Below are 10961 nucleotides of genomic sequence, written 5' to 3'. Positions count from 1 at the left end.
TGCGCAGACGGGGGTGCGGCTTTACTGGGGGGGAGGCCCGAAGCTGGGCAGCTGCACGCGCACAGGGAGCAGGAGCTGCAACTGCTCCTCCGGCGGCCACTGCAGCTTGGTGACAAACAGGAGCCGGAAGTGACTGAGCCGGGCCTCCTGGAACTGGGTGGCGCTGTACTCGGGCCCGTCCCCGGGCCGCAGCAGCGACAGGTACCGGTCCTGCTCCAGCAGCGCACGGCTCAGCAGCAGGTGCACCAGGCCAGGCTGCACGGCCTCCAGTTGCTGCTGCACCACAGGAAACAGGTCTACCTCGTGCAGGTCGAACACCAAGGGCTTCCCGTACCTGTAGGCGGGCGGGCGGGCAGGGCCAAGTGGGGTGAGGGGGTGGGGCCGGTGGGGGGAGCGCTGAAGGGTAGGCCGGATGCTGAGGGGCATGCGGGGCTGTGCTGTGGACTGGGTGAGGGTTGAGGAGGAGGAGGAGGAGATGAGTGACGCTGAGGGGCAGGGTGGGGTAAGGGCTGGCCGGGCACCTGAGCGCCCCCAGCAGAGCCAGACGAAGCGTCTCAGGATGTAGGTGTTTCGGGTTCACCGCGTCCACATAGTTGGTGTCCTGGTAGCGCAGGAAGGTGGCGGCTTGGCCTGATGGGTCAATAACGAGGGGCCACCTGGGACAGCACCAGTCAGAATGGGGTGGGGGGGTGCCCCCGGCCTGGGACCCACTGCCACCTCCCCCAAACCTGTCCACTGACCGGCCGTCGGCGCGGATGCGGTCGCCCACGTCCTTGATGAGCACATCATGCAGCTCTGGGACTTGGCATTTCAGCCCCGGGAACTCCTCCTCTGGGGATGGACAGTGGGACCGTCCAGAGAGCCCCCACACCACCGTGCCCTGCCCTGCCCTGCCCCTGCCTGGCCCGGCCCTGCCCACCCTCCCGTGTTTGCTCTCGCAGTTCCAGCCTCGCCAGGGCCAGCGATTCCTCAGCCTTCTGGGCCTCCTGCCGGAGCCTGTCCACCTGGTCCTCCGCGTCCTTGATGGCCTGCAAGGGTCACACCCTTAGCACCCGTGCGGTGGGGCAGTGCTCTGGGCGCCAGTCAGGGCTCAGCCCACCTGCAGCGTGACCTCGGACATGTCCTTGTGCTGCTGCTCACACTTGTCATGCTCCGTGATTCTCCGGTGCAGCTCACAGTAGGCCTGCTGCAGCTGAGGGTACAGTAGGGGGCGTCTAACCCCAGCCCCGCCCTGACCTTCCTCCCAAGCTCCCTAGGACAGCTCGGGGCGGCAGGGTGAGAGGCGGGGTGTCACCTCCTTGTGCCATTGCTGCTGCTCCTTGGCCAGCTGCTGCACTTTGCCCGTCAAGCTGGGTGCGAGGAGACAGACGGTCAGAGTGGCTGGAGAGCCTCCTGGCCCCACCGCCTGGCCCTCCCCTCACTGGCCACACCGCTGGGCCTCAGCCTCCTTGTGCCGCTGGGCCTCCTGGGCGCGGCGCTGCTGCTCTGCCTCCATGTTCTGAAGCATGGCCTCTGTCAGGCTCAGGTCCCATGACTGCAGCACCTGGACCACGGCATCCAGAGAGGCCACCTGCGGAAAGAGGACACAGGTCAAGAGCCGTGGGCACATCTTGCCTGGACTGAGGAGGCACTCAGCAACCTGCAGCAAGCAGCGACTGGCCCTTGTTTTGTTTTGTTTTGTTTTTCCTGTGGGGGCTTTTTGGTTTTTGGTTTATGGGCTTTTTTTTTGGGGGGGGGGGCGGTTGGGTCACACCTGGCTCAGGGTTACTCCTGGCTCTGCGCTCAGAAATCGCTCCTGGCAGGCTCAGGGGACTATGTGGGATGCCGGAATTCGAACCACCGTCTTTGTGCATGCAAGGCAAATGCCCTATCCTCCATGATATCTCTCCGGCCCTTCTGTGGGGTTTTTTTGTTTGTTTATTTTTAAGGCCACATCTGGTGGCTCTGCGAGACTCGAGGCAGGCCTGGCTGCACTGGGGGAGGTTTCTTTGTTTGTTTGGGCCATATCCAGTGGTGTTCAGGGGTTATTCCTGGTTCTGCACTCAGGAATTGCTCCTGACAGGCTCAGGACACCCTAAAGAATGCCAAGGCTTGAACCTGGGTCAGCTGTATGCGAGGCAAATGCCCTTTGCACCGTGTTATCGCTCCAGCTGCAAGCTGGGCAGGTTGGACTCTGAAGTTGGACTCCCATCCCTCGCTACTGAGATCTGGGACTTTCTGCTCCCTCCCTGTCAGCCCGACACTCTGCTCCTTTCCTCCTGGGTGGTTCTGTCTTCACATCCCTCTCGCTGCCAAGGGCAGCTACTCTGATGTCCAGCCCACCCAGTTTCCAGCGTCAGCTCAGGCTGGCTGCTCACAAGAATTCCACTCTGGGCCTTTTTTCATTTCTTCCACCTCCTGCTCCATTCGGGGAACACCCAACACCTAGACTCCCCTGTCCAACTGTCCATGTGTTTGTTGATGCCATTTGTCATTGTTGATTGCTTGGTAGGGAGTGGGCATATCTGGGGGCACTCAGGGGTTACTCCTGGCTCTGCATTCAGGAATCACTCTTTTCAGGTTTCCTTGCAGCAACCCTGTGGGATGCTGGGGATTGAATCCAGGTCAGCTGCGTGCAAGGCCAGTGCCCTCCTCGCTACAGTCTCTCCGGGCCCCAGTACCAAGTGGTACCAGGTGAAATCCTCCACCTGGATTCGAAGCTTTACCCATGCCTTCTCGGAATCCTGACTAATATGCTGGTCTGATGATGGGCCCGTCAGCAACCCAGAGGACTGTGAAAAGCCCTGCTCTAGGTGGTCCCCTGCAAGAAGCCCCTCACCCACCCTCTCTCCATGTTCCTTCCTCTGGCTTAGTGTCAGGCTCCAGGGCCGGCCTGACCCTACCTGTCCCTCACTGCTACCCCTCAGCCTGAAGCCACAAGGGGGGACAAGTGGGTAGGTAGAGGCATCCTCCTAGGCCCCTCATTTCCTGGGGTCCCGCCCTGCTTTTGAATTTCTGGTTTTTTTGGGTTTTTTTGTTTGTTTTTTCGGGCCACACCCATTTGATGCTCAGGAGTTACTCCTAGCTAAGTGCTCAGAAATTGCCCTGGCTTGGGGGGACCATATGGGACGCCGGGGGATCGAATCTCGGTCCTTCCTTGGCTAGCGCTTGCAAGGCAGACACGTTACCTCGAGCACCACCTCGCCGGCCCCTGCTTTTGAATTTCTAATATACCAGCTGGGTTTCCTGTGCCACTCCCATGGGGGCCACAGACCCCAGCTCTACCTGGGAGCAGAAACGGCCCTGACTTTCCTCCTTTCCATCTCCCACTCCCCATCCACCAGCTCAAAAGGTCACAGCCACTCTCTTTGGGCCTGTGGAGAAGGGAGTCCATGTAAACGGATGCGTGACTGTGCAGACAGGCAACTGTGTAGGTGGGCATCTGTGTAGACAGGGGCATGCCTCTGTAGATGGGGCTTCTCGGTAGACAGGTCCATGCCTGAGCAGACAGGCATCTGTGTAGACAGGTGGGTGCCTGTGAGGACGGGCATGCATCCTCTCCGTGGCCTGTTCTTCCATCATGGAGGTCTTTGCAAAGCCAAAGATGAGTCTTATGGATTCTCCCCACTCCAGTGCTCAGCCATGAACAGCTGTGAAGACTGTCTGTCCCATGTGTCCTCAAATCTGAGGGCTTCTCTGTGTCGTTGTCCCTCTAGGCCACTAGCTCCCCAGATCCATCAAGACAACTGTTGCACCCCAGTGCCTCTTGCCCTGTGCGCCACACCCACAACAGGGTTCCCCCAGCTGGGAGCAGAGAATCCCTTCCAGAGAGGAGGAAGATCTGGTGACAGCAAGGGGAGGTGGAAGCAGGACAGGACACCCGCTCCATAGCACGAAGTGCATGGGATTCCTTTGAAGGTTTGCAGTGCTGTTCTTGCTATAGTTCTGTGATTTACAGGTGCATCCTGCCTCAGCCATGGCATCGACAGTCCTGACCCCTCACCCCATGAAAGGTGTCTACACCCACAGAGCTCAATTTTTTGGGGGGGGGAGGGCACACCTGGTGATGCTCAAGTGGAGTTACTCCTGGCTATGCACTCAGAAATCACCCCTGGCTTGGGGGACCATATGGGACGCTGGGGATCAAACTGCAGTCTGTCCTAGGTAAGGTAGACGCCTTACCACTTGCGCCACCGCTCCGACCCCAGAGCTCGATTTTCTGAGATCCAGGAAGCACCCCAGAGCAGTCCTGCTGGCTTACCCCAAGCACCCTGCCTCAGTTTTCCCACTTGCAGGTGGAGGAGGGTGAGACAGGGACCTGACTGCCTACGGGAAGCTGAGCCCTAGGCTCTGCCTTTTTTCATGTGCTCCACACCTGCGCCGGGGTGTTCCCGTCATCTGCATACACTCGGGGGTCGGCTCCAAGCTGCAGAAGCACCTCCACTGCTTCCAGGTGGCCCCCGAAGGCAGCTCGGTACAGCGGGGTACGGCCGAAGGCCCCCTGTGAGAGTGGAGTGTGCAATCCTGCAGTCCTGCCACGGTCCAGTAAGGCCCACACAAGCCCCTGACCCAAGCCCTGCACTTGGATGGGACCAACCCCTACCCCTGGCCCACAGCCCCATGCCCAGACTTGCCCCCCACCCACAGGAACACCCCCAACCCACGCCCCTATTCATAGCCCGGGCCCACATGCCCCAGACCCACGTCTCAACGCCCCAACATGCCCTCAACCCCATGCCCCGTTGCCTGAACAAGCCCCCACTCGGACTCCTCGCCCTGAGGCCCCCTACCCAACCCCACACTCCAAAACACGCCCATGCCCCCAACACACCCCTATCCTGGCCCCCACGTGCTGCTGACCCTCGTGGGGACCCCACAGCCTGTGCTGTGCTGCCCCCCTACCTTGCTGTTGGGGTTCGCACCCAGCTCGGCCAGCAGCCGGATGGCCTGGGACTGCCCACCTGCTGCCGCCTCGGACAGTGGCGTGTTCCCGGAGCCGTCCTCACTTTCCACCGTGGCCAGGCGCCGCCGCCTGCGTCGCTCCATCCCCGCATCGTCGTGGTCCAAGCCCTCGCGGCTCATCTCGGCCTCCACCTGTGGGGACCAGTGTCTGCACTGCCGTCTGAGCACCTGCCGAGCACCCAGTGCCCCCAATACACCCAGCGGGCACCTCCTGCAGCACTGCGTGCATCGCCACCAAGTTCCCATCGAAGGCCGCTTCCCGGAGGCGGCTTCGGCGCTGCTGCTCCTCCCGTCGCCTCCGTGCTGCCTCTTCCTCCTTCTCCTGCCTTCTCTTAGCCGCTGCCTGCTCTTGCCGCACCATTTCCAGGTAGGCCTGCAGGAGCCGGGCCAGCTGTGGGCCCTGTGCCTGACCCCCACTCCTGCTGCTTCCTACTCTCGCTGCCCCCCCGCCAGCCCTGCATCCTCCCCTCGGAGGCCTGGAGCTCAGGGACGAGCCTGGCATCAGGGGGCCACATGCACGCCCCTTTAGGTCTCACCGACCTCCCTCTGCAGCTTTTCCATCTCCTCCGAGTAGGCCTCATGCTCCCGACGCCGTCGTGCTGCCTCCTTGCGTGCCAGGTGCAAACGGAACGCACACTGCAACACGGTGGCCGCCTGCATCTCCTGGCTGGCCCCTGCTGCGAAGCCAGGGCCAAGTGCTAGTGGGGTGCCCCGCTGCTAGGAGACAGGACAGCCCCACACCTCACTCCACCGTCCCCAGAAGCTGGCAGGGTCTCGACAGACAGCGTACCCCACACACTCCACTCGGTAGAGCTCAGGACCCCCCATCGGGCCACATGGAGGGAGCATGAGTAGGAGCAAAGGTTCCTGCCTTTGGGACCAGAGTGATGGTACAGCGGAAGGGCGTTTGCTTTGTACACGGCCCACAGAAAGTGGGCATCGCATAAAGTCCCCGAGCCTGCCAGGAGTGATTTCTGAGTTAAGAGCCAGGAGTAACTCCTGAGCATCACTGGGTGTGCCCCCAACTTCCAAAAAATTAGGTTCGTGCCTAACCTGTGACCTCACTGTCCCATTCTCTAAAATGAGATCATTGATTTTGGAAACCACCCCCAAGGCTTTCCAAGTCTGTGACTGGTGTCACAGGTGTCGGTGTGACAGTGGAAAGATGCCACAGGTCAAACTGTCTCAAAGCAGCAGGAGGGGACAGGAAATGGTAGCACAGCAGAGAGGGTGTTTGCTTTGTGCATGGCCAACCTGAGTTTGATCCCTAGGCGATCTAACTAAGCGCAGAACAACCCCTAACCACTGCGAGGTGTGGCCCCAAAACAAAGCAAAGCAAAGCAAAGCAAAACAAAAGCAGCAGAGGACCGGAGCCTAAGTATAGTTCATGCTTTGTACAGGGCCAACCTGGGCTCAGGCCCATCACCAGATATGGACCCTGACATCTGCCAGGACTGACGACTGCCAGGTGACCTGAGAACCGAAACAAGCGAAAAAGTATCAGGTCGAGGTCCCCCGAAGCCCATCCATGTGCCCACAGAGGGGTGGGAGCGGGCCTGGGGGGCTCCTGACCAGCAGGAAAGGCCTGGAAAGGTGAAGGTGATTGGGCTGGAAGGGAGCAAGAGCCTAGACACAAAATGAGAGGAATGTAGGTGTCAGGTCAGACTGGGAGGCCAGAAGGGGGCAGTGCAGGGGCAGCAGGTGACCAGCCACTGTATGCGTGAAGCCCTGAGTTCGACCTTTTACCAAAAAGAGAAGAAAATGCAAGGAATGAGTCTTCCAAAACAGGGAATGTAGAACCTGGCCCATCTTGGCCTAGACGCTATGGTGGGTGTGGCCGTACCACCAAGACCTCCCTCTGCCCCCCAAGGAGCTCAAATCGAACACACTACAGGTCAGGAGCTGGTGTGCACCTGGCAGAAGCTGGAGTGTGCCTGGCCAGAGTCAGAACAAACGCCCCAAGGGTATCCCGGGCTCCAAGTAACCGTGGTCAGAGGCCAGGTTAGGTCCACCTATGAATCAGTTCTCCCGGCCCGCTGAGCTCCGTCCATACCCCCGGGGCACACTGACTTCTGGAGTGGCAGCGAGGTCACCCAGAAGATAAGGGGGCAGATACTGCATGATAGAGTGGGAACTTGGCAGGAATCACACTTCAGTGAGAGCAGCCAGGGTGGAAGTCAGTCAACGGAGCCACCTCTGAGAAGGGCTCAGTAATAGTCTGCAGGCAGGACTGGGTGAGCAGGGCAGGATGGGCAGAGAAAGTGGCACAGGGCAGGGCAGTGGAGGGCAGAGTGGACCAGGGTGGAGGGCAGGGTAGTGTAGGGTAGTGTCTACAGGGCAGGACAGGGCAGCACTGACCATCCCAGTTCTCCACTGAGCCAGGGCTGTAATGGGGCTCACACGTTTAAACCCCTCTCGAAACAGAGGCTCCACAAGTGAAGGCCTAGGCCTCACAGGGACAGTTGAGGGTCCATCCCCACCCACACACATAGGGGGACACTGGGAGGGGACGCATCTCCTCCTCAGCCAATAAGCAGACCCTGGTCGGGCCTGGGACAGGGGAGATGGTCCAGCAGAACTGGGATGGGACCTGGGACAGCTCCCTGGCCCAGACCTAGCTCCTCCTGCCCACCCATGACCACACACACACACACACACACACACACACACACCGCTTGGCCCTGCTGGATTCTGTGCGATGCACGGTGCTTCCAGAGAGCAGGGAGTGGAATCTACCAGGCCTGAGGACCAGGTGCTCAGGATGCTCTTTTGCCAGCACTCTGCAAAGCTCTGACCTCAGTGCCCACTTAGTGCCCAGCTTGGAGACCACTCTGGGAACTGGCAGCCTGAGCAGGAAAGGGATGAGCTGGCATTGGGTGGAGGGAGCAACTCAGCACAGAATCCGGTGCCAGAGGGAAGCCACTCCACTGACAAGGTGCCCGAGCCAGGAAGGAATAGGAGAAACCTGGGGATGCCAGCCAGAGCCATCCTGTCCTGCCACTGGAGGGCCACAATACACAGCTGTCGGAGCCCGGCAGGAGCCAGGTTTGTGGGACAGCGCCACAATGGGTGGGACCTCGGGACCAAGCCCACTGAGGGGAGGGTGTTGCCTCGGGACCACGCCCTCTGCAGGGCTGCAAATCTGCTTCCCAAAGCCAAGACCAGCAGCCTGAGCAAAAGAGCTGCACACTGACAAGGGATAGGCCCTGAGAGTGACAGGAAGCTCGTGAGCTGGTGCCCACCGTCCCACAGACCTGTGCACCCTCACACCTTCCAGCACACACATTCACCTCCGCATGCATAAATTCACACACTCCAGGGGACACATTCACAGTCCTGCAAACATGCACCCACTCCTACAAATTCTCCTATCAATGTTCACTCTCCTGTAAATATTTGCACACTTGCCCCGCACATACTCCATCACTCCCTCCTGTAGCAAATCAGTCCCTCCTGCAAACACGCCCATAAACATCCATGCCCTCCCCTCCTGTAAGTCCAGACATTGGTGTCCACTCCTGCCCACACCTCTGTGCCTGGTAGCACTGTGGCACCCTCTCCGAATGCCCTGCTCCCTCTGCTCACAAGTACCCTGCAGGCAGAACACCCAGGGCTGGCCCTGCCCTTCCTACCCCACACGGGGCTCACCTACGGGGGCCGGCAGACTCTTACTGGGGTCAGACTCTGGTGCCCGTTGCTCCTGCTTCCTCTGGAGCTGTACTGCCTCTCCTGGCTTTCCTGAGGGAAGCAGGGGCCAGTGCTCTCCCCTGCAGCCTCAGAAGCAGTGGTGTCATGGTGGCTGGGGGACCCTCCCCGGACCCCACTGCTGCTAGCAGCTTTAGTTAGGGCGGAGGGCTTTGTCCTGGCACCTCGCCTCCTGGGCATGCGTGAAGCTTCTAGCAGGTGACTCCACCCTCTGCCACCACCAGCCCTGCCACCTTCTCTCCCTAGGGCCTTCTTTGCAGGGGGCGGGGGTACTTCTGTCTGTGAGGGCTGAGGCTCAGGGCACCCCACAGGCTGGCTGGGCAAGGCAGGCGAGGAAAACCAGTCCAGCAGGTGTTGCAGGGCAGGCGGATGCGGCCCAGGGCATGGGGTGACTCAGCGCTGGCCCCAGGCTGGGGAAATGCTGGGAGCAGGCTCTCTGGAACCCTCCCAGCAGGGAAACCAAGGGCTCTGTGTCCCCTGAGCTCCAGGGGAGATGCTTAGGTCCTGTGGCTGTGGGTGGGATGGCTGGATCCCAGCAGAGCCTCCCAGGCCCAGCCCATAGGGCAGGACTCTTCCCTCTACCCACCACTGTCCACAAAATGTCACTGGGCTTTGCAGGTTCAGCCTTGGCCACCCAGTCTCCTCCCAGCGCCCACACAGCCCTCAGCAGACCGGGTCCAAGGTTAGGAGCACTTGGCATTGGGAACCCCGAGAGCACAATCTCCGCGGGCCGGCTGGGCATAGATGGCTGCGGTAGCCGGGATGCAGCTCCGGCCGCAGTGGCCCTGGAATGGAGTTTCCTGGGACCCGGCTGGGAAGGAGAGCTGGGGGCGGGGGGGGGGGGGGCAGCTGGTGCCCGCCCAGAGCAGGACCAGGCTTGTCGCGGCACAGCCAGGTCTGCCTGCCGAACCACCTCCCCCAGTTTCTCCCACTGGTCCACGAGGCCCATGTCCCGCTGAGTCCTGCCCTGTGTCAGCATGTTAGTCAGCCTGGCAGTCAGGCAAGCCACCACGCTGCCGAGGGCCCATAAACTCCAGGGAGTGGGGCCACGAAACCCACAGGCAGAGACAGGCTGGGAGCAGACACCGGGCACCAGCCTAGCAAAGGATCCGGGGGGGACGGGCACAGGGGCAGGGGGCCCCTGGGTGCCCTCAGAGTCCTCCTGATTGGAGCTGGTCAGCGGGTGAGCCAGGCCCTGGGGCGCAGATGCCTGTGACAGAGCCCAGGGAATCAACATGTCTGGGAAGCGAAATCGGGCTCGCAAAGCCCGTGCCAGGAGGGCAGGCAGGGCGCAGCAGACATCAACCTTGGCAGCAGGGCCTCCGAGCCCCAGCCCTGAGGCCAGGCCTCCGTCTCTGGCTGCAGGGGGCGCTCAGGGCCAGGCGGGGGTGGGCCCCAGGGGGCACGTGACCTGTGGCCAGCAGGCTCCCCTGGGACACCCCGCAGAGGCCCCACCAGAGCAGGACCCGGCAGCCGAGAGGCCTGAGCTGGAGGCTGCTGCGGGCTCGGAGCTGGCGCTAGTCCCCACCCAGGACATGGACAGCTGTGGGGCCATGGGCCTGACGCCAGGCCTGGGCTCTGAGCTGTTGCGCCTGCATGATGTCCAGCTGTGCCTTGCCCAGGAGCAGCTGCTGCTCGAGGACCGGTGGCGGCAGGTGCAGCTGCAGATGCAGATGTGGGAGGAACAGCAGGCCTGGCTGCAGCAGCTGCAGGAGGAGCAAGCCTGGTTGCAGCAGCTGCAGGAGCAGCAGACCTGGGTACGAGTGGAAGGGCTGGAGCTGGCGATGGCCCTGGAGCAGCTCCACAGTCAAGGCCTTGAGGGGCCACACCTTGACAGCCAGGTAAGACTCCTACGACAGGTGACAGGTGCGCCGCTCCCAATGATTCGGGCGAGGGACTGTTGATGGATGGGGGCAGTGAGGCTGCCCCTGGCCCCCTGTGCAGGGCACTGCAAAGACTGGGCAGGGGAGGGGGGTCCTGGGGACCATCTGGCATTTGCAGAGGGGGTATCCTTTAAGACACAGGGGTGTCCTCTCACCCTCCCCAAACATGCAGGCAGCCTGTCTGGCCCATAGCCCACCCCCCCAGGGCCACGTTGGGGGCTGGGTGAGGGGTGATCACGAGACCATCCCCACCACCCGAGCCCTAGCCTAGGTTCCGGGTTCCCTGCCCTGTTTACTGTAGCTTGTGCCCCAGGCTTGAGACTATGGACGCGGCACACCACCCTCCTCCTCATTCCAGGAGGTTGCGCCTCAGACGCCGCTGGGGTTATTTTGGGGATGCTAGGGCGACCTTGATTGGCATGGAAGGATGGG

General features: G+C 61.4%; 1 protein-coding gene across 1 annotated transcript; it reads right to left on the bottom strand.

Annotated features, from left to right (window-relative positions):
* Window position 1: 1 nt before the first annotated feature.
* IQANK1 (IQ motif and ankyrin repeat containing 1) lies at window positions 2-9883 on the bottom strand. Its single transcript, XM_049765635.1, has 14 exons — window positions 9233-9883; window positions 8951-9056; window positions 8590-8679; window positions 5482-5618; window positions 5150-5314; window positions 4882-5073; window positions 4355-4480; window positions 1422-1570; window positions 1295-1349; window positions 1100-1192; window positions 920-1028; window positions 741-831; window positions 522-656; window positions 2-334 (listed from the first exon to the last, which is right to left on the bottom strand). Exons 1-14 carry the CDS (start codon window positions 9881-9883, stop codon window positions 22-24), a joined length of 2412 nt encoding a protein of 803 aa, XP_049621592.1. The 3' UTR covers window positions 2-21.
* Window positions 9884-10961: the final 1078 nt, after the last annotated feature.

Source organism: Suncus etruscus, chromosome 19 (assembly GCF_024139225.1).
Source record: "Suncus etruscus isolate mSunEtr1 chromosome 19, mSunEtr1.pri.cur, whole genome shotgun sequence".
NCBI classification, from domain to species: Eukaryota; Metazoa; Chordata; class Mammalia; order Eulipotyphla; family Soricidae; genus Suncus; species Suncus etruscus.
This window is presented reverse-complemented; position numbering and strand designations above follow the sequence as displayed.

Bases quoted from the DNA above. Each gene is read 5' to 3' on its own strand.
- IQANK1 (XM_049765635.1), bottom strand. From the start codon at position 9,883: ATGTTGATTCCCTGGGCTCTGTCACAGGCATCTGCGCCCCAGGGCCTG. The intron at 5,619-8,589 runs GTGAGCCCCGTG...CTGGCTTCGCAG, and splicing joins GAGTCTGCCGGCCCCCGTAG to CAGGGGCCAGCCAGGAGATG. The intron at 5,074-5,149 runs GTGCCCGCTGGG...TGGTCCCCACAG, and splicing joins TGCACGCAGTGCTGCAGGAG to GTGGAGGCCGAGATGAGCCG.